The sequence below is a fragment of the Sander vitreus genome, chromosome 4, assembly GCF_031162955.1.
Source record: "Sander vitreus isolate 19-12246 chromosome 4, sanVit1, whole genome shotgun sequence".
NCBI classification, from domain to species: Eukaryota; Metazoa; Chordata; class Actinopteri; order Perciformes; family Percidae; genus Sander; species Sander vitreus.
Genome location: NC_135858.1, coordinates 25,659,651 through 25,683,136, shown reverse-complemented (window position 1 = coordinate 25,683,136; position 23,486 = coordinate 25,659,651). Strand labels below are relative to the sequence as shown.

Below are 23,486 nucleotides of genomic sequence, written 5' to 3'. Positions count from 1 at the left end.
CGTTATTTTAGCGTCTCATGGCATTTTCCACTTGTGGGTTTTAAATATAATTTATTTGCCATTTCATAATTTGTCATTTCAAAATCTAAATGTTATTTGGTTTTCACTTGTCTATTTGTATGTCTTAGTTAGGACCTTATTGTCCCTGGAAGACTTAGTGTTTGTAGAGAGAAGTTAGGTGTTCTTCCCATTCACTTCAACACAGTCAAAGTTTTATCACAGGAGCATCTAATAGACATTATTGTAACTGCAGCTGAATGCACATCAGCTCTGACATCAACACTCAACTGCAGATTGGTTGATCGGCACAAACCATAAACAGGAAGCAGGAGGTTTGTCAGCATGGTTTTTTTAATCAGATTAACATGGTCAGTGAATGTTTGTACAAAATAAATATACAAGAGAAGAATCTTTAGAAACATCTTTGTCTCTTATGTTTTTTTTTTTAATATTAAAGCACCATCAGACACAGTGGTCATCATATTAATCTGTAGGATTAACATAAAATATCATACATAAATACTTACACAAAAATGTACCCCGATAGAGAAATATTAGGCACCATGGTGATATAAATTAAGTTTTTATGATAGCAAAAGTAAAAAATAACATAAAGTATGATAAAATACAAGAATGCTCTAAAAGCTTTGTCAATGCAACAATCAAGTAAAAACACATTGTGTGTGTGTGTGTGTGTGTGTGTGTGTGTGTGTTCAGACAGCATTATTGGGGGTGTTGTTGTTATTGATCTCCATCCTGCTAATCAGTTCGGTCACCAGCTGCTGCACAGTTTGAGAGCGCAGTCGGCTGACCTCCAAGACGCCATCATGGTTCACACTGTCCGAATCCTCGTAACTCTTCACCACCTGACACAGATCGACCAATCACACGGATCAATATCGGTTAAATGATCGAGCAATTAATTAATTAATTAATGAGTCAATCAAGCAATCCCTCAATCAATCAATCAAACAGCTACCAAGTTGACCCAGGTTATCAATCTTATTAATCAGGTTGGTTTGTCACTTTGTGTCCTGCAGCTTCGTTTTTTTGTGATCAAATGTTTTTTTTATTAAACAAACAACACAAACACATACGTTACAGATAACAGAACATACATGTAAAATCCTCCCCCCCCCAAAAAAAAGGACTGTATATATAAACATACGCAAAACAATATCACCACACCCTCCCCGCCTGCAGCTTCGTTGTCACAATCCATCAGATGTATTGATTGATGCGTTTACCTTGTTGGTGATCAGAGAGAGGCCGAACACTCTCAGACCACAGTGAGTCGCCATGACAACCTCAGGAGCCGTACTCATACCTATAAACACACAAGACCTGACGTTACAAAGACAGGCCACAACAGTACTGCTGGTACCTATGATAATACTGTGAATAATACTGTTGTTACTGTTAGTACTGACAACAACACTATGATTAAAATATTGTAAATGCCTGAGTATTCACACTGAAAGTAAAAACCCACAATAAAAGAGGATTAGGCAAACTTTGCATTCTGTTATTATGACTCTACAGAAATGGATTACCATTGGGCAACTTCCCTAGAGCCCCAAAACCTCCAGGTTCACTGTGTCAGTTGATGTATAGTCATTTGATCAACTGCATTTGTTGTTTGGGAATTTGCACCACTGAAGTACAACATCAATATTAATATGCCATACATTATTATTACCTAATGTTCCACTGTCAGTGCTGGAATGTAACCAGGTACATGTACTCAAGTAATGTACTCAAGCACAAATTTGAGGTCCTTTACTTGATTATTTTCTTGTTATGCCACTTTTTTATACTTAAAAGTCCAATATTCCACTGCGAAATATTGTACTTTTTACTCCACTACATTTATATAACAGCTATAGTCACTGTTTGCATATGAAATGTACGAGGAGCTTATAAAAAATGATGCTTTGTCATATATTAAACTATATATATATATAAATATAAGAAGAGCTGAAACAAAGAATTAATCCATTGACAGTACATGAGTTGGCAACTATTTTTATAATCGTTTTATTTCATTCATTTTTCGTGTATAGATGACACACTTTTTATGTTCTAGCTTCTTGAATGAGAGGATTTGCTGTTTTAAATAATTTTGAGACTTTTTTTAGATTTCACAGAGGACAGAAGGTGGTAAGAGAAGAAAACTTTTTATTTACATTTCTGAGAGTTCAGAAAAGACTCCTCAGAGTATGAACCCATTAGATTTAATGACCAGTAAAGCTTTGTGAATAACTAAATCATTAAGATGATTCAGTGAGAGTGTGTGTGTGTGTGTGTGTGTGTGTCTTACCGACAGCGTCCACCCCCAGTCGATGCAGCAGCCTGGCCTCAGCGATGGTTTCAAAGGTTGGCCCACCCACCATGGCGTACACGCCCTCGTGCATGAGGCTGGACACGCCCAGCTGCTTGGCGATCTCCTTCGCTAGGCAACGCAGGCCTTTGTCATAGCAATCTGACATGGCTGGGAAACGCGGCCCGAACCTTTAAACAACAAATGTTAAACAACATAAACCCTCAACAACAAAGCCACAAACTTCAATACTTTGTTATGACAACGGAGTTAACATAAGAAACATTACAACATGATCATAATTGACAATAGTGTCACAAATAATGAATAAAAAAAAAAGCGTTACCTTTCGTCGTTGGGTCCACTCAGTGGGTTCAGACCGACCAGTCCGGGGAAGTTGACGTGGTCTTTGATGATCATGATGTCACCAGGCTGGAAGCCATCGGCCAATGAGCCGGCAGCATTCGTCACGATCAGAGTCTCCACCCCCAACAGTTTGAAGACTCGAACTGGAAACGTCGTCTGATGAACAGACAGACAGACAGGTCTCTCGTCATAACATGTTAATCCTTTGTCTCTAAAACATAAGAAGCTTCCTGTTAAAGGAATGATCTTGAAGTTTTAATAAATGTCCGTTAAGTCACTATATATTACCAAGTGAGGTAACACAATGGTGATTTAACCTACGGCCGCTGATGAAAGCCCTTGCATTTTCAGTGTTAATAACTGGGTGTCTGTGGCGATATTCCTGGGATACTACAATCCTGTAGAAAGCCTGTCAATATTGCCTTTTGCTGCGGTGTGTTCCTCTGAAACTCAGCTAGGTTGGCACTTTATTATGGTTCTGCTAACAAGCAGCTAACATTTGCCAAGGCAAGTTACATCTCATCAGCTTCGTTTCTATACAGTTGGAGGGCAGTTTCAGTGTCGAGTTTGACCAATGAGGTAGAGCAGTGTTTCTCAAATGGGGGTACGTGTACCCCTAGGGGTACTTTGGAGTACTGCAGGGGGTACATGAAAAAAATGCTAATTTAAAGTAATGGATTCTAAACATTTGAAATGTAGCATTCAAATGTTTTTGTTTAAAAAAAGGTTGTTGTTTAGTGAACCTATCACTGCTGGCGCTGTATTCTACCTCTTTATATTGACTTATTTTTCTACCAAAAATGATTTTTTCACTGTTCAGGGGGTACGTGGTTTTAAAAAGCAATTCAAAGGGGGTACAATACTGAAAAAAGTTTGAGAAACACTGAGGTTGAGGAAGTGCGCAAAACTTCATAAAAATAGAGCCAGTGCAAGGTTACAAGCGACATGTTGCTGACGCACAGAGCAGGTTAGAACATCTTTTTTTCTTCTAAAGTCTCAGGCAAGGTCTCCTGACCAGTTACATAATCTACCACTCAAGTGTGTATGTGTGTGTGTGTGTGTGTGTGTGTGTGTGTGTGTGTGTGTGTGTGTGTGTGTGTGTGTGTGTGTGTGTGTGAGTGAGATAAAGTGAAACAATAGCAGCATTGAACCGTCTGACTAAAGGCTGCATGTGACCAAACTCATGCATGATCGAAGCTGGGTGCACAGACACACACACACACACACACACACACACACACACACACACACACACACCTTGCAGAGTGAGTGTCCTTCATACATGTGGAAGCGACCCTGCATGCATACGCATGTCTTCCCCTTCAGCTCCCCGAAAACCAGCCGACCTGCATGACCTTTCACTGCAACACACACACAGTCAGGATTAAAGTGAGAGACAGGGAAATGATTATTAACACACAGAAATCTACATGTAAACCTGTAACCAGACAGCATTGGAGCTGTGGGAACTACGATACATTTTTCTCCTTATGCAGTTTCCCCTCGCTTCCAGTCTTTGTGCTAAGCTAGGCTAAACATGTCCTGACAGTAGTTTATTTGCTTTGCTTTGTCTTTCCAATGTACCTGTAATGCTGGGCAGACATTGTACGGATTAGGCCAGATTTGAACCTCGTATTGGCCGCCCTCGATTCATTTTATTATCAGAAATGATGTGGAAATTTGGTTTGGCTGTCTTTGAGCAGTTCTGTGAGCCAGTCTGCACAGTTTTAGAGACTAAACTCATAGATTGTGAATTCAACACAGACCAAAAAATAAATAAAAATTGACCTACTGTAGGTTTACTTAGTCGTAAGTTTAGTCTGTCCAGCATGTAGCTTTACATGAATTTAACAGTCGTCGATATATGAAAACACTGACTGTTTTAAACAAATAGACTTAACTTATAGACAGATGTTAATGTGATTTGTTTTGATATCAGTTCATCCCATTTAGTCCAATGTAGAATATATGTGAACAAAGATGTAGTAAACAGCTCTTTACTGTCAGGTTGACAGACAATATTAACTCACCATATATATTATTTAATATTGTAAGTAATAAAATAAATATGTAATAAAAAATATATATATTCAGAGTACCTGTGCTCTGTGGGAAGCCCGGTATGTCACAATACGGGAAGGAGTCCTGACATTTGAGGGTGTCAGCGAGCATGCCCAGTCCGGACCCGCAGATAATTGCCACCTGGGGGCGGTGCTTCGTCTGAGACATCAGCCAGTCAGCTGTCTTCTGGTATTCATCGTGACTGCAGACAGGAGGAAATCAATTTTAATTATTTTAGGAGGAATTTATTAATTTAAAATGGAACAACTACTTTTGAGTACTCAGGGCCGTTAAATAGCATGGAACAGAAGATACCCAAATATTACATCATGGTAACATTGCCATGCGAGTTTCTGTGTGTTGTGAATCTGTTACATTTCGTTCTTTGAAAACTCTGAACCAAGTCTTTTTCACCTGACTTAATTGGTATCATAAATTTGTATCACAAATGACATTAGTGACATTAATAAATTAGTTACACTGTTTTCCTTTCTGAAGATGTGTCAGTGTGAACCTACCTTGAGCCAATCCTCCTCTCCTCTGGTGCCCCTTTCTTATCTATCTACTCTGACGTCGACAATGCGAATGGAGCGATTGTTAGAAAATGAATATAATCTTGTGTGTCTCATTAAACCTTTAGAACATTGTTGAACTGAACCCTGCTTCGTTTTACATTGTTCTCCGAGCGCTCGTAACTGCTTTCAGAGTCAACTCACAGAGGTTAAGCCAATAGATGATAGGACCACAAAACAATCATGATCAAATTGTTTCATAACACTGTGCTTTGGCGAACATTGATGAGGTTATTAAAGAAAAAAATTGCAATGGAAATGTAGTGATGAACAGTACTTCTGGAACTAGCAAATCATCACACTTTAACTCAAACTGGAGGTGTAGCTGTGCAGAATGTAATGGACCATTAACACTTAGATTAGAAGTTTAATACCACTCTCATATCTGTTCGTTACATTTTAAGCTTCAACCAGCAGCCGGTTGGCTTAGCTAATAAATATCTGGGTCTTTAATAAAAAGGCAAAGGTACATGTACAAGGTTGCGTACTGTGTAAAACATTATGGGGAAAAGTTAGGCCGAACTATGACTCCCAAGGTGCATTTTCAGCAAGAAACATCCAATCACTGAGCTTAAAAATTTGTCACATGTACCTCGAGCATTTTTACAATCTGCAGTTTAACATTTTTGGGGATTTGGAATTTGGATAGAATTCATCAGCTATGGCACCTTGTTTTGTTAACAACTGCAACGACGAAGGATTCTGAATACTATATTGCTCCAATTCACGCCTCTGAATGGCTTCTTTCCATGGCAACGGCACCCTATAGGCTCATGGGTATTGTAGTAAGCTACTGGTATTTATAACCAAGTACCTAATTTAGGCTTTCAAAAAAAGAGAATCACTTTTCGGTTGAACTGGTCATAATAGAAATATGCAATGACGAGAGGTCACAAGTCAAAAAGTTTAGTAAACAGTGGTCTAGTATGTAGAAATAAACAACAACAGCACAACAATAAAGCATACAGCATTTGCAGTAAGATGTAATAAAGGTGTTTTCTTACCTGATTTGTTCTTTGCTGTGCATGATGGATGGATGTCAGACGACTGATGATGATGAATATAAAGCAGACTGATGTGTGTGTTTCTGTAATCAGCCTCTGTCAATAACTGTGTGTGTGTGTTAGAGTTTATAAGTGTGTGTATGATGCAATCACAGTCTGAGTGCGGCCAGCTGATGCTGAGCAGCCTACATATTCACCGGTCACATGCTCCTGATTGGTCAACAACTTGTCCATTCATCAGCAACAGCCAATGGAGCTACAGTGTTGTAGAAATGTGTGCGTGTGTGTGTGTGTGTGTGTGTGTGTGTGTGTGTGTGTGTGTGTGTGTGTGTGTGTTGGCATTCCTTTCTAAACAGGATTCTGGGATTTTTAGTAAGTAAGTGTGGAGTCTGGTTTTGCTTCATGACCCTATGGTAACGTGACTGAGTAACGTGATTTTACTTCAGTTTTAACTCTAAACGTGAGGCACACACACACACACACACACACACACACACACACACAATGTGTGTGAATGGCGCATGTACTATGTAAAAGCACTTTCAGGCACTATATAAATACAGTCCATTTACACACACACACACACACACACACACACACACACACACACACACACACACACACACACACAAATGTGTTCTTTATTCTAAAAATAATACCTTTGGTTTACATATGTTTGTAGTTTTGTTTTCTTGTATGCTACTGTATACAACACAGTCTTACTGTTAAAACAGTAATGTTATGCCAAATAAATATTTTCTGTTTCAACATTGCATTGGTGTTTACACTGTACTTCTCAACCCCTCTCAGCAAATTACTTTCACTGCAGAACATTGTATGAAAATGTAGATATAAGCCTATGAAAGACAAAAGAGCTTTAGATTTAGAACAACAGTGTGTACATGGTATATCCAAAAATGTACTATTATGAAAAAAGTGTTGTGTGTGAGGAAATTAGATGCACCTTCACATGAATAGCCTTAATTAATGCAAAATAAGATGGAAAAGAACCCATTTTATAATAATAGTAACATGCACCTAGTGCTTCAAAATAGACATAGAACAAACATGAAAACAGGGATAGAATGCCATAATTAATGCAAAATAAGATGAAAGATTAAACAGTAATGAAGTACACCGGGTTTGTAAAAACGTTTATATAGCCTGCATCAAACAGGCTATATAAGAATGCACAGGGTGAAGTATCTAGATGCACTTTAAGTAGTCCATCTTCAGAACATGGTAGTTTCACCACGCCAGACCCACGGCAATAACAACTGCTGTCGCATAATTACGTAGCCGAGTGTAAGTGCAGTAGGATTCTCTGAGCACAGCGGTTATCTTTTCTTAAATCCTAAGACAATTCTCGTTCACATCTTTTCTTGACCTCATGAAATTTTTTTCCATTGAGATTAAGGAATTGTGGTTAGGAAAAGACATAGGACAAAATTGTTTTGACTCTTCGACCACAGCCTGAATGTCAATCAAACTCTGGTAAGAGTCGTGTCTGAATTTCTTTCAGTATTTCAAGTACAGCCCCTTTAACAATTTGGTATGCTCTTCTAAAGTTGTGTCCTATAACTCTGTGCTGCAAGGCTTATGTGTCTGTCATGTCAAATCATTATTTTACTAACTTGTACTGCATCTTTTAACATTTTATCAAGATCTCCATCATGATTGTTGTATTTTATTTATGTTTCATTGCTTATTGTTCTGCATGTTTGCATGTGTCATGTGGCTATAATCAGTATTGCTTGGCTGTGTTTCGTTGCTTTGTATTGCCTGCTTGCATGGCTACTATGTACTGAATGTGGAAACTGTTGATGTATTACTGTACTAATGCCTTGCTGTTTCCTGTTGCTCTGTTCGCAAAACATTACATTGTTATATGTCATTTAGCTGACACTTTTATGCAAAGTGACTTACAATTACTACATATGTCAGAGGCCACACGCCTCTGGAGTAACTACGGGTTAAGTGGACACATTGGTTGATATACCGTGGGAACAGTGGGAATTGAACCCAGATCTCCCACACCAAAGGAACATGTCATATCCACTGCGCCATCACCACCGCCAAACAGCTCACCAAAGGACTACAGTTGAAAATTAGCTGGCAATGTACAGTACTGTTGATTAATGAGCATTGGCCTCATAAATAAATGAATGAAAAATCAGTATGCAGTAAAATGTTCCCTGACAGTGTTTTACTATTATATATTATGTTTTTGGATTAATATCACTGCTGCATTATTGTTTATGTTGCATTTTACCACTGTAGAGTTTTAAGGTTGTGCTAATTTGCACTCCCTTATATACTTTTGGGAAGTTTAATCTACAGCAATAGACAAATGCTAGTACAATGTTTAGCTTTGCATTGTAGAGGGATAGAAGCATAAAGTTGTATAAAATAGAAATACTCAAGTAAAGTACAAGCACCTCAGATTTGTACTGTACAGTAAATGTACTTAATTACATTCCCCAACTGAAAATGTGCCAAGTATCTATAGCTGCCTATTCACTTAGCAAGTTAACAAATCAAAGTTGTTTCACCCAGAATTAACCTGTAGCTTCAACTGAAGGACGTTCACATCAGTTATGTAAGTTAAACCTTGTACACTTGGTAAGGTCCAGATTCAGACTCTGGATTCAGCCAATCAGAGCTGAGATTTGGGTGGTTTAATGGGCAGCAGCTCGTCAGGCGGTTCTGTTTTAATTGAAAGTCCACATCGAGTCTCATGACCGCTTACACACCTCACATGTCCGCCTTCTGCTGCTCTGATCAGATGTGGCTAATGAGGCTCATGTGGGTCTAATGAACAAGAACCAGAGCTGAACTGGAACCTGAGGACTAAACCGACAGGAAGTGGGCCTTTAATGTTCCCTCTTTGCAGGCCAGGCGAACCACACTATGTTTGTGTTGTGCCTCAGTACACCTCTACCTGCAGACAGCTGATTTTTGCACCAGAAATAAACCCCAAATCAACTCAAAATACAAAAATATTTTCTGAAATACAACCAACTCACACATTTAGGAGATGCAAAGTTCCATGTGACACTGATGAAAATAAAATAGATACATTTCCATCTCCATTCTTTATTCAGTCTCTTGTCTTTTCACGTGCCACTGTGTGTGTGTGTGTGTGTGTGTGTGTGTGTGTGTGTGTGTGTGTGGTTTAACAGGAGCCATGTGGAAGCTGGTTAGCAGGTTAATGAACAGAGCACAGCTGGTGGTTAGAGACACACAGACAGACAGACTGATGTTGTGTTATAATGAAGGCAAAATCTGGTATTTTAGATTATACTTATGTGTATATAAAGGTCAAAAGTTTGGGGTCACTTAGAAATTTCCATTCCACTCCATTACAGACAGAATGCCAGCTGAGATCAGTTGCATTGTTTTTTTTAATCAGGGCAGCAGTTTTCAGATTACCTTATGTGTTTACATCATTGCAAAAGGGTTCTCGACTGTTGTAGACAGAAGTGGCTGAAGAAACGCTTGAAATCCCTGCTTTTTGGTCTAAACGTCACACCCAAATTAAAAGTGGTACAGCTCACATATACTTTGACACTCAGGGGTGTGCCTGATATCATTGGAAAGGTGATTGATGTGGGTGTGTTTGTGTATTTGAGAAGTGTTGTATTTTGTAGTTTTTTGGCTTTTTCCTTTGCACTTTTCAAATGGAAATAAAAAAAACGCACAGACATATCTGTAGAAGAAAAATCATATATAAAAAACCTCCATTCTAGCCTTTGTAACTCTGTCAGTAAGGCCTAGAATCACCCTGACACTTGTAACAAAAACTTGAGAGTGTTACCTTTCCAATGATATCAGGCACACCCCAGAGTGTCAAAGTATATGGGAGCTGTACCACTTTTATTTTGGGTGTGACGTTTAGACCAAAAAGCATGGAATTTCAAGCGTTTCTTCAGCCACTTCTGTCTACAACAGTCGTAACCCTTTTGCAGTTATGTAAGCACATAAGGTAATCTGAAAACTGCTGCCCTGATTAAAAAAACAATGCAACTGATCTCAGCTGGTATTATGTCTGGAATGGATATTTCTAAGTGACCCCAAACTTTTGACCGGTAGTGTATAAATTGCAATACAATGTGTTTTTTACATAAAGGGTTATGGTCCCGCACAAACTTTATTATCCATCTACCAGTGAACTACATAAAATACTGAACCTTCTTTGAGCAATATCTCAATGGATGGCAATGTTGATCGTTCTGTCAGATTCGGACGGTCCACCATTTTTGTTCAGACTGAAATATCTCACCAACTACTGGATGTAATGCCATGAAATTTGATTTTTGGAACACCGGAATTGCCTCGTGCTACTGAAGCGGTTGTGAATCACTTTTCCCGGTGAGTAAGAAGTCAGTAGTTAAGTAGTTGTTTCATTTTTATTTGGTGTTTGTATATAAAAAATAGGCTTTCTGAGCTTTCTCTGTATAAATACTGTATATGTTCACTAACTAGTCTAAACAGTCACTTGCATAGACTTTCAGTTAAAATTGCAATCAGCAGTGTTTGATAGGCACCAGACTGAAATCTATTCTGTTTTGAATGTGTGGTTAACAGTTTTGACAGCAGTGTGTTAGCATTTGAACAAAGTGCTGTAAATCCACAGTGTTGTGCAGGTTGTGGTTAAAGTCATGGGATGTGTAGAGTTTTGAAAACTGTGTTCAAGCAATGAAAAACGAACTAGAGTTTGGTCCACATGAACTGCTGCTGTGCAGACTGTAGTTAGAGTTTTGCACATGTAACTCCAGTTGTGCCCACTGTCGTTTAGCAATCGAAAAAAACTGTAAATAGATAGATTTGTGTCATTTGACTTGACTTTTTCTGTCACATGTTGAATTTACAGCTATATCCTGGTTTTAGTTTCCTCTGCTGCTCTCTGTGTTTAATGCCCAGCTGAATGCTCAACATTACTGCATTTCTTCACCTCAGTCAAAATGTGGAAAATGTGACCACGTCTATTTAAATGTCATTGTCATCGAGTTCTGCACATATGTTACTCCTGCTGCAGAGTCACAGTTAGCCTGTAACTTCCTTTAAGATTCTAATACACATGGTAAACTGTGCAGTAGTGGAAGAAGTATTCAGACCCTTTACTCAAGTAACATGACTAATACCACACTGTGAAAATACTCCACTACATGTTAAGGTCCTGCATTCAAAACCTTACCTAATACTAAAAGTATGAAAAGTAAAAGTACTCACTGTACAGTAAAGTGTCTTTCACTATTATGAATGATACTTCTGGATGGATTTTACTGCTGCATTAATGTGTATGTTGCATTTTACTGCTGTGGATGTTTAAGGTTGTGCTCATTTTAACTCCTGTATATACTGTTGGGTAGTTTAATCTACAGCAATGCATCATATTCTGTAAGATCATCACATGTTTGTAGCGTCGCTGTCCTGTGAGAACCACTTATCTCTGAATGTCAACTTTTCATGGTGTCAGAAAAACAGCCCTGTTTTCAGCTTTGTGACGATGCATTTTCCAGCTAATCCAAGAGGCTTTTCGAAGAGTTTATTTAGCTTAAAAAGAAGTAGAATTTTCTTATTTTTTCAATCACATTCAAAATCACAACATTTGGATATACAGGGTTTTCACTGGACAGGAGAGGGTATGAAAAATTGTAATCTGAGAAGTAATTATAGCTTTCAAATGACTGTAGTGGAATAATGTGGAGTTAAAGTATAAAAAAGCATAAAATGGAAATACTCAAGTAAAGTACTAGTACCTCAAATTTCTACTTGAGTAAAAGTACTTAGTTACAGGGGCGGAGCGAGGAGGTAGCTTCTGGGACTCCAGCCTCGAATGTTTTCTCAAAAGTCCATAATCTTTTAGGGTTTAAAATAACTTCAACTTTGTGTCATTTCACCTCAGTCTCTCTGACTGAACCGGCAAATCAATGGACCAAAAGTGTTACGCTTAGGACAGAACGGACCCACACGCAGAGCTCAGCGAAAGTACCGGGAGGGGGCGGAGCAGACTGGCGGGTGGCTGATGGGATGCCTTGGCACGGGCGCACACCTCACAGGCTGCCACAAAGTCCCAGCAGTCCTTTTCCATGGGGGGCCACCAAAACCTCTGTCGGAGCAGGAACAAGGTCCGGGCCATTCCTGGGTGGCAGCTGAACTTGGAGGCGTGCGCACACTGGAGGACCTGGGAGCGGACACTGAGGGGGACGTAGAGGCGATTGGGGGGACCGGTACCAGGGTCGGGGTCCGAGGACTGGGCCCGGCGGACTCCACATCCCAAACCAGGGACGCGACCAGGCAGGAACAGGGCAAGATGGTGTCAGGTTGGTTAACCGGGTCATCAGTGGAATGAAGGCGGGATAAGGTGTCTGGCTTGGTGTTGCGGGATCCAGGGCGGTATGACAGGGTGAAGTTGAATCGGGTGAAGAACAGGGCCCACCTAGCCTGGCGGGAATTGAGTCTTTGGGCGTTCTGGATGTACAATGTTTTTGTGGTCCGTCCAAACCAGGAAGGGGTGTTCAGAGCCCTCTAGGCAATGCTTCCATTCTTCCAGGGCTAGCTTCACTGCTAGTAGTTCCCGGTCTCCCACGCTGTAATTGCGTTCCGTAGGGGTCAGGCGGCGGGAGAAGAAGGCGCAGGGGTGGAGCTTGTGGTCAGCGGTGGAGCGCTGGGACAAGGTGGCGCCGACACCCACATCCGAGGCATCCACCTCCACCACGAACTGAAGAGAGGGGTCAGGATTGGTGAGGATGGGGGGCGGAGGTGAACATGGTTTTCAGGAGGGAGAAGGCTGCAGCGGCCTCTGGAGACCAGACGAAGGGGACTGAGGCTGAGGTGAGACGAGTGAGAGGAGCGACCAGAGAACTATAGTTGTGGATAAAGCGCCGACAGAAATTGGCAAAGCCCAAAAAGCGCTGTAGCTGTTTGACAGAGGTGGGAGTGGGCCAGTCTACAACAGCCTGGATTTTGGCTGGGTCAGCGCGGAGCTGCTCGCTCTCAATGATAAAGCCGAGAAACTGACCAGATGGGACGTGGAATTCGCATTTCACAAAAAGTCGGTTCTCCAGAAGCCGCTGCAGAACCAGGCGGACATACTCTGTGTTTTGGACTGGGTCAGGGGAGAAGATCAGGATGTCATCTAAATAGACAAAAACGAACCGGTGCAAAAAGTCACGGAGGACATCATTAATGAGGGCTTGGAAAACGGCGGGGGCATTGGTGAGGCCGAATGGCATTACCAAATACTCGTAGTGCCCTAGCGGAGTATTAAATGCTGTTTTCCATTCGTCCCCCTCCCGGGTTCCGCACAAGATGGTAAGCATTGCGAAGATCTAACTTCGTGAAAATGGCAGACCGGGAGAGGGACTCAAATACTGAGTCCATGAGGGGAAGCGGGTATTTGTTTTTAACTGTGATGGCGTTGAGCCCCCGGTAGTCAATACAAGGGCAGAGGGATTTGTCTTTCTTGGAGACAAAGAAAAAAACGGCGCCTAGTGGGGACGAGGAGGGGCGAATAATGCCAGCAGCCAGGGAATCTTTAATATACTGCTCCATAGCCTCTCTCTCCGGACGGGACCGATTAAACAGACGGCTAGACGGGAGCGGGGCGTCCAGGAGGAGGGAAATGGAGCAGTCATAAGGGCGGTGGGGGGGTAAGGACAGGGCCTGATCTTTACTGAATATGGCGGCAAGGTCATGGTACTCGGAGGGAATGAGAGTTAAGTCAGGAGGAACAGGAGGAGTGTGAATTTGAGTGGGCTTACCGGGGGCTCGAGCAGATAGTAGACACGATGCATGGCAGTGAGGGCTCCAATTTCTGATCCTCCCCTGCACCCAGTCCACGTTGGGGTTGTGCAGAATGAGCCAGGGGAGACCTAGAACGATAGGGTTGGCGGGAGAGGTGACAAGGTGAAACGAGATTGACTCATGGTGATTACCCGAGGTTAGGAGACGGAGCTGGGGAGTGCAGTTAGTAACTGTGGTGAGAGGCTGACCACTAAGGCCGGTGGCATGAAGGGGAGTGTCAAGGGGAATGGCGAGCTACCGAGCGATCTCAACATCCAAAAGATTTTTGTCGGCGTCAGAATCAACTAACACCCCCAGAGGAAGCGTCACCTCCTGCCATGACAGGGAGACGTCCAGCAGGAGGCGGGAATTGGGGAAAGTTCGGCTCGCCAGAGCTCTCAACGCTACTGGCGAGCCAACTCTTTTGGGCGAACCGGGCAGGTGGACAAATAAGGACCGGCGGCGGCGTTCCCGTTCCTCCGGGGAGAGGTGTGTGCGGCCCAATTGCATCAGTTCGGGTGGAGGAAGAGGAGAGGGTGCCGGAGCTGCCTCAGAGCGTGACTGGGACGGCGGGGGAGCAGGGACCCGAGATGGCGGAGGGCAGGACTGGGAAGAGGAGGAGCCGCAGGACCCTCTCTCTCTCTCTCTCTCTCTCTCTCTCTCTCTCTCTCGAAGGCGATTGTCCAAATCGATGGCTGTCTCTCGATGAGCTCATCCCTGGCGGCCAAATGGTCTTTAATGCGTTCACTAAGACCGGCCAAGAATGCTCAATGGAGAGCCGGACTGTTCCAGCCCGATCTGGCAGCCTAGATGTGGAAGTCAACCGAGCACTCTGCGACGCTGCGATCCCCCTGCTGGAGCGACATGAGCCAGGAAGCCTTCCCCTCTCCTCGCACAGGGCGATCAAACACCCTCCTCAATTCCTCCACAAAGGAGGAGTACGAGGAGAGGAGGTGAGGCTGCCCCTCACTCACGGAGGTATACCAATCGAGGGCGCGGTCACGGAGCAACCCGGCAACGAAACACACCTTGGCCTCATCTGACCTGTAGGTTAATGGCTGCCTCCTGAATACCAGGGTACACTGCACGAGAAACCCCTCGCAGGTTCCCAGTACGCCGGAGAATTTCTCGTGGGAAGAGACTGGGGACTTGAGGAGCGTAGAAACGACGGGGAGCGAGGCGGAATTGTGTGCTGAGGCGCGAGGCGGGGAGACGGCCCGAGAGGAATTACCGGGGGAATCAGAAGGGAATCAGGTGACTCTATTCAGTTTATAGAGTCACCTGATACAATAAAACTGAGTGAATTGTATGTAGTTATACGCCATGATAAATAAACTGAATATGAATATGTGTATACAAAATGAAGCTGTAGAGTAGAAATAAATGTGTCAGTGTGGCGAAGCTGGGTGGCTAGATGCTGGACCTCCTCGGTCAGGGAGCGAATGGTCTCAGCCATGGCTTGAAGAGCCGTAGAATGTTGGCCGAGCAACGCTCCCTGGAAGGTCACGGCGAAAATCAGATCATGGGGTGGGGGGCTGGAAGAATCAGAGGGGGGAGGTGAGCCTGCCGGGGCCATACTGGCTTGATCGTTCTGTTATGGTTAGGACAGAATGGACCCACACGCAGAGCTCAGTGAAAGTTATTTTATTAGGGAAAAATGGGGAAGCGAATGGGGAAGTGGGAAGGTGGATGCCAGGGACAAAAGTGTGGGCGCGGAGACTGGAACAGGGAACAGAGTGGGAGCTCCGAGAGCACGGGGAGACCGGGGCTGGGAGATCCGCAGGGGAAGCACTGAAGCGCTGGGAGGCGATAGCTGAGGCAGGCTGCAGCAGGAAACCGTGAGGGAGGGACTGGATGGAGAAGCCAGCTGACTGGAGGCAGAGTGTCTGAAGGTAATGACTGAAATGGGAAGACAGAAAACAGATTATAAAAAGTACAGGCAGGAAAACACACAGGATAATTTTCAGACGCTTGAGCCATGTGTCACCGAGGAGACAGGAGTAATGATCAAGCGAATATGGTGAGTCAATCCGGGGTTTAAATACTGAGCTTGATTGTAGTTGATGACCGGCAGGTGTGTACAGCGGGAGGCGTGGTAGTGAGGAGGCGAGCAGGTGTGCACAATCAGCTGGCTGTCACAGGCAGGAGGGGAGGGGGGAACACAGAGAGAGACGGAGAGGCAGAGCCAACACAAACTGCCAGCAAAACATAACAGAGGAAAAAGAAAAACAGAAACTCACAGCCAGCCGGACTCCAACCATCACAAAAAGTTCCATTACTTGAACTTGACTAAATGAAGGTTTCAAGACAGTTGGAGAACAATTAAATACAAAGATGTGGGCTACAGGATGATTATTTTACTTGGCAACTTACCAAATGATTTACAGATGTTTAAGCATTCTATTATAAAATGGCTTTAAAAATAATGCACACAGCTGCCGTGAATGGAGCATGCCCCCAGCCCCCCCGAATGTTTACAATGTCTGACTCCTCCCCTGCTTAGTAACATTCCACCAATGCATTAAACCATAGACTGTAAATATGAACAGTCTATGCATTAAACACACAATTCTGATGACAACACTAACAAGCTTTAGTCAATTTGTTTATAAGTTGCTGTTCAGCATGTTTAGCTCTGTTCGTTTTATATTACAGATATTTTATTGTTCTTCATGACACGGCCATAAGGTCTGCCTCTGTGTAAATAGGTCGGACTCACTTGTGTGTGTAAAAACAAAGTGAGTGTGTAAAATCACGAACACGTCAGGGAATATTTCAGATTCTCTGTGCGTCGACTCAGACATTCCGCTGCTCCACAAACTGCTGAAGGAAGGTTTTATTTTGTTTCTAACTCTCAGTGGAACTCAAGTTCCTCGTGAGGAAAACAGTTTATGTTTTTTTCTGTCAGTGTGACGTCTGAATGACACTGCAGGAACCGAGAGAGAAGATCTGAAATAAATCTTTAGCAGGAGTAAAAACACATTGTGTGCGTGGACAGCCAACGGCAATCACAGAAACCATGGTGTGAGCCATGTGACAGTGAGGTGGACAGAGACAGATCTGGCAACCCAAAGGAGACACGAAGTAAAAACGATAATGGACACAATTTATATTCAGTTTATAGAGTCACCTGATACAATAAAACTGAGTGAATTGTATGTAGTTATACGCCATGATAAATAAACTGAATATGAATATGTGTATACAAAATGAAGCTGTAGAGTAGAAATAAATGTTTTTAAGTTTAAAAAAATAAATAAAAGGCCTGTGAGGCTCTGAGGGCTCACTTTGTCTTTCCTAAAAATATGGCACCTCACAATCAGCCTGCAGCTTCTTACCAAACTCACACACAAAATGATATCTGCAGACTTGTGACCAACATCTCACAGTCACAAGTTTGGATGCAAGCCGGCTGGATTTAATTACAGTTTTAAAGGATTTCTGTGGACTTTCTGATTCACTCGCGCTAATACTGTCAGGAAATAGACCTTTGATTTCCTTCAGTTTTCACTACAACCAAGATAAAACTAAATTTTACATCTCAGTACACACCTGTAATAATGCTATTTAGAGTGTAATTATTGTAGTAAATGTTATTTTGAGAAAAGTGCAGCTTATTTCTAAACTATTAGGAACCAAATACAGCAGGCAATGAGAGAAACTGTGGGGATGTCTTTTCCAAAGTAAATGAAAACGGAAAGTGAGGACATTGTTGCAAAGTGGGGAAGTGTTTTTGAAAGTGAGGACATTTTTTGAAAAGTGGTGTCATTTTTAGAAAGTGAAGACACTTTTTTGGGAAAGTGGGGACTTATTTTGTAAAGTGTGGAGATTTTTGCAAAATGAGGACTTTTCAAAGAGTACGGACATCATTTTAAAGTAAGGACATTTTTTGAAAATGAAGACATTGTTTGAGAAAGCGGGGGCATCTTTAGAAGGTGAAGGCATTTTTAAATAGTGGAGACTAGTGGTTTTGTAAAGTGGGGACACTTCATAGTCCAGATTTGACATATTTTAAAAACATACTCAACTGCTTTTTCACATTTCAAAAAGCAGAAGCAAACTAGTCTCTGTAAAGAGGATGATTGAGACGGAGCAGACCTGCTGAGCTGGTGGAGTTTGTCTCCCTCTGGTGAAAGATGCTATTCTTCATGTCTCCTTCAGTACTGTTGAATCAGACAGAAACAAATACTGACTTTAAACATTGTGTCTGATCTGACTGAAGTCCTTCACTTGAGTGTCATTCATGTTTTATTGGCAATTGTTTGTGTGTGTGCGTGTTTGTGTGTGTGTGTGTGTGTGTGTGTGTGTGTGTGTGTGTGTGTGTGTGTGTGCGCGCGCGTGCGTGCGTGTGTGTGTGTGTGTGTGTGCGCGTGTGTGTGTGCAGATCTCAAACTGGACTAGAGATAACTGGACTTGATTCATTACATAAAAAAAACACTATAAAAAGTTAATTAATATTTATTCATTAATAAATCAGAGCACAAATATCCGCTGACACTGAACCTTCAACAAATGCAGATTACACTTTTTATGGTGCTGAAACTCTTCAATGTGTTTGTGTTCATAGTCAGAACTGTTTCCATATTTACTGCAACAAGGTTCATGCAACAGCTAAACAAAATGCTGCTATCTCATGATCCCCATTTGTTATGTTAGGCAGAGAAGCGTCAGGCTGAGGACGTAAGCCCTAATTTATTTATCACACTACTCTTTATTAATTTGTGACTGCCCAACACTGTTTGCCCCATTAGAAAGTACTGACATTTACTATGATTAGCTGACAGAAACAACAGATTGTAGAAGGATTTTTAAAACGTAAGAAATGACAATGTCCATCATTGTCATTCACAGTGTTTGTTATTAGACATCAACTGCTGTGTTCCAGCTGTTCAATATAAAGTGACATGACCTCAGTAGTCACAATCCTGAATTCATGTCATTCAGTGTGTACTAAATTGAGTGAAAATGAATAGATAAGAAAACTAGAAAATGTGATTTTCTTTGAGTTCACTTTCTTGCAAAAAAGTTAGAAACTTTAATGTCTGTGGACATGAAGACTGCAGCTGCTGTTAATGCAACTGTTGTGGATGTGACATCATGGCAGTATGAGGTCAATGCACGCACGCACGCACGCACGCACAGACACACACAAGTCAACACTCTGTAACTCTTCGGCAATCAGAGTCTCACTTCATCTTTCAACCAGTCTCAGAGTGTGTGTGTGTGTGTGTGTGTGTGTGTGTGTGTGTGTGTGTGTGTGTGTGTGTGTGTGTGTGTGTGTGTGTGTGTGTGTGTGTGTGTGTGTGTGTGTTGGTCAGCATTGCGTGTTGATTGCACCTCGTTACGGCAGAAAGCAGCCGGATGGCGATGGAGGGAGTGTGTGTATGTTTGTTTTGTTTGTTTCATGCAGAGATGGGCAAGTGTGTGTGTGTGTGTGTGTGTGTGTGTGTGTGTGTAGGGTATTGCCTCAAGTTGCATTTGATTGTTTCACAGGGGAGCATTGAAACCACAAATATACACACACACACACACACACACACACACACACACATTTTAGTGTTAACATAAGAATTATAATTTGATGTTTCTTCTATATTTACATTGTTTAGGTGATTATAAACTGTCTGCATAGTTTTTAGTCTTTCGTCGTGATGCTGAAAAACATTCTGAAAGTTTATATATTTTTTTCATCATTTATTGTTGTATTGACGGTTGTTTTTTTTTTATTCAAATCAACTGAACATTTTTTTTTCATCATTTATTGTTGTATTGACGGTTGTTTTTTTTTTATTCAAATCAACTGAACATTTAGATGTCAGAGTATCTGCTCAGCTACACGAGTCAGCAAGGACAAAAACTGGTTGTTGAATAAGAAAAACAGGAGGCAAGCAAACTACAGCAGACATGAAACATGTAAATATAAACAATAAATAGCATACATACATACATAACAAATGTGGTGGAAAAATACTTTTAGGTAGGCTATGTGTTTCTGCCGCAGTGTTGTGATAAACTGACCCTGTCCTTTCCCTTTCTCTGTCAGCATGTCCCGGCCTGTCTACTCAGAAAGGTTAGACGTTGAGTCTCAGTTTCTTGATGCTGGCAGGAGACAGGTGTTGTGTTGTTTGGACTAGATAACTAAGAAGAGACGCACAACCTCCATCTGTGACCTTGTTTCTTGATTCTGAAAGGATGTTTCTTTAAGCAAACTCCATGCCACTAAAGTTGTGTTGGGTCTGTTTCCTGGTACCAGGGGGTATCAGGGGCGTCGGACTGGGGGGGAAAAGTGGACTGAGAGCCCAGGGCCCTCATGTGAGGAGGGCCCAAAAAGATACTAGAATGAATAGCTGTGGACGCGGGGAGGGGCCCATAGAAAATGCCTTTCTACAGGGCCCAGAATTTTGTGCTATGCCCCTGAGTATTGTAAAATAAAAATGCATTCATTGTAAGACAACAGAAGACTACTGAGACTAAGTTTTCCATTTACCAAAATGGAGACTAATCTAAAAGTATGTTTTTTTATATCTTGCAAAACTAGATTTAGTTCTTTAACTGTTAGTTGAAGAGATTAACTTTCTAAATATGAACTTGCCTTGTAAAAACATATAACTTAAGACCAAATCAAATGCTACATAGGTTTAATAAGGGATTCAACATAATTCATTGCTCCAAAAGATCATCACACACGCTGCAGTATAATATTATTTTGAGATTTAGGACACTATATAATACATTTGAGTGCTTTCTTTAACAGACACAGTGAGGAGGTCAAAGGTCAAACCCCCCATTACACCCACACCCACCCACCCACACACACACACACACACACACACACACACAGTCATGTCAAAGTGGATGGAGTCGTCATGCCAACAGCAGACATTACTGCTGGTTTCATCACGGAGACAATCCCAGGCCGGCCTCACTGTATGTGTGTGTGTTTATAGAGATGTATCTCCCCCCTCACACTCTCTCACACACACGTACACACACACACACACAGAGAGGTCACCAGGGATGATGCAAAACTGAGATAAGAAGACACTTAAATACTGTGTGTGTGTGTGTGTGTGTGTGCGTGCGTGCGTGCGTGCGTGTGTGCGTGCGTGCGTGCGTGTATGCGTGTGTGCGCCCAGTGGGGGATTACAGTGGCGTATGAACTGACGAGACAAGATCAGGTTTCATGAGATGACAGAGGCGCCCCAAAAAAGATCACAACTATCATAACCAATAATCATATTTAAAAAACTTTAGCGGTGCACAATCCTCTTAATTTGTAATTTGAACGAAAGAAATGATTTAGAAAAATGTTATTTATATATAAATTATCCATCCATCCATCCATCTTCGTCCGCTTATCCAGTATCAGGTCGCGGGGGTAGCAGCTCCAGCATATATGAATTAAACAACACTAAAAGTCTACAGCCAGCGGCTCTGTGAGGCTGTACTTATAGCACAAAACATTCTCACTCCCATCTCGTCACATACAGATGCTTGGTCAGGACCTTAAGCGTCATTTTTCAACATGTAGGGTATGGTTAGGTTTAGGAACAAATTGTGATTTGGGTTTAAATAAGTACATTAAAACTTCTAAGTTACGTTTAGTAAAAGTTTATGGTTTGGGTTAGAGTATTTGTTACATAACTTACGTACGTGATGTTAGTTAAGTACATTAAGTAAGTAAGTTTACTTATTTATAGCTATGTCATCTGTAGTTTTAAACTAATTGAATGAATGAAATATTGAATTAATAAATACATCATAGGTGTGATTGGCAAAGGACAAAAAAGCAGGAAAATATATGCCGCACCCATGACGCTGCGACAGCGAATACAAGCACTTTAGGTTGTAGGTTTTTAGGCAAAATGAAAACTCTTTAAACTGATTTTTATCTATCTGAATGTTTTCTTCACTCTGTCTGGAAACAACAACCAACAGTGGCTAAGACCATACTATTTGAGAATATACTGACATCATAAAATTAACTGTTTAGTTTAGTTGAAAAGGAAGGTACAGAAATTGTGGCCAAGGTATTGTATATATAACATTTCACATGATGTTTTTATGAAATCATATGTTTTACTTTTTTTTTTTTTTTTTAAATGAGTAAATCTAAGCACCTGTACGAGCACATTTTGTAAATGTGTCACTGTGAGGTTGGGGGGGGGGCTGTTTTGCATTGCACACGTCAGTCACAAAACATTATTTCTTCTTGTGTATCTTTTAACCTCTTTTTTTCATCAATGGATGTCTCTCCGGTGCATGTTTCTGCCTAAACACCATCTCATTTAACTCCTACAGTAACAGATCAGGACGCCTCTGGATCCTAAATACAGAGGTGGAAGAAGTACTTAAGTAAAAGTAGCAATACCACTGTGTAAAGTAAAGCTCATGCATTCAAAATTAACCATAAACCATGAAAGCCATAACCATAAAAGTAATGGTATAAAAAGATTATCATCAAAATATAGACTACTTGAAGAACAAAAAGTAAAAGTACTCATTATGCACAATGGCCCATTTCAGAATCATATATGATATTATAATTATTAATGCATTACATAACAGTTGGTAAAGGCGGAGCTAATTTTAATTACTTACTATACAATGCTGTTTAGCTTGTGAATTTGCCCCTAGGATCAATAAAGCCTTATCTTAATCTATATAACATTACAAATCGCCACAACACGACAGCAAATCGCACAACATGACAGCAATTCACACAACATGACAGCAAATCGCTACAAAGTGCTGTCGTGGTTTGCACTTCAGGGCCACCGTAGCATTTAGCACAGACCCTCGAGCACACTGGATCAATACACTCCAAGATACTGTGATGTTGAACCACCCCCGGAGCTTAAACTGTCTTTTTAAAACTCCCACTGTTCGCTACACTCAAGATGCCCTGAAGCAAAACACAGAGAGAGGCCACCAGAACAGAGTTGAGACCACACAGCAGGTCCACACACGCACGCACGCACGCACGCACGCACGCACGCACGCACGCACGCACGCACGCACACACACACACAGGGGATCAAAACTTGAGCATCACAGCAGCACAGGTGTCACACAGGTGATAATCCTGAGATTGAGGACAGTGTGAAAGACAGTGTGTGTGTGTGTGTGTGTGTGTGTGTGTGTGTGTGTGTGTGTGTGTGTGTGTTCTCGTGGCGGGCCGTAGTTGAGTCAGGCACTTGGCCTCTGATTTCATCACGTCGGTTATGAAAGAGACAGTAAAGTTTAACACACACACACGCAGTGTTCCTCCTCTGTTTCTTCAATATTTCATCATGTGGCGTAAAAACACACTAACCATGTTGAGATAACCTGCTGTGTGTGTGTGTGTGTGTGTGTGTGTGTGTGTGTGTGTAA

At 41.8% G+C, this 23,486-nt stretch overlaps 1 protein-coding gene across 2 annotated transcripts; it reads right to left on the bottom strand.

Annotated features, from left to right (window-relative positions):
• Positions 1 to 713: 713 nt before the first annotated feature.
• pnp4a (purine nucleoside phosphorylase 4a) lies at positions 714 to 13,509 on the bottom strand. 2 transcript variants are annotated; one of them, XM_078247529.1, is made up of 7 exons: positions 13,481 to 13,509; positions 4,786 to 4,949; positions 3,944 to 4,047; positions 2,667 to 2,842; positions 2,321 to 2,511; positions 1,248 to 1,327; positions 714 to 866 (listed from the first exon to the last, which is right to left on the bottom strand). In XM_078247529.1, exons 1-7 carry the CDS (start codon positions 13,507 to 13,509, stop codon positions 714 to 716), a joined length of 897 nt encoding a protein of 298 aa, XP_078103655.1. The 2 variants fall into 2 exon arrangements, with proteins under 2 accessions (XP_078103655.1, XP_078103656.1); XM_078247530.1 differs by lacking the exon at positions 13,481 to 13,509 and adding an exon at positions 6,324 to 6,346.
• Positions 13,510 to 23,486: the final 9,977 nt, after the last annotated feature.

What these genes read in the sequence shown, in the direction of transcription:
- pnp4a (XM_078247529.1), bottom strand. Translation starts at nt 13,509, where the DNA reads ATGTCCTCCGTGACTTTTTGCACCGGTTC. An exon ending in GTGACTTTTTGCACCGGTTC is followed by an intron (nt 4,950 to 13,480) that starts GTTTTTGTCTAT and finishes TCCTGTCTGCAG; the next exon opens with TCACGATGAATACCAGAAGA. An exon ending in TCTCTCTGATCACCAACAAG is followed by an intron (nt 867 to 1,247) that starts GTAAACGCATCA and finishes GATCTGTGTCAG; the next exon opens with GTGGTGAAGAGTTACGAGGA.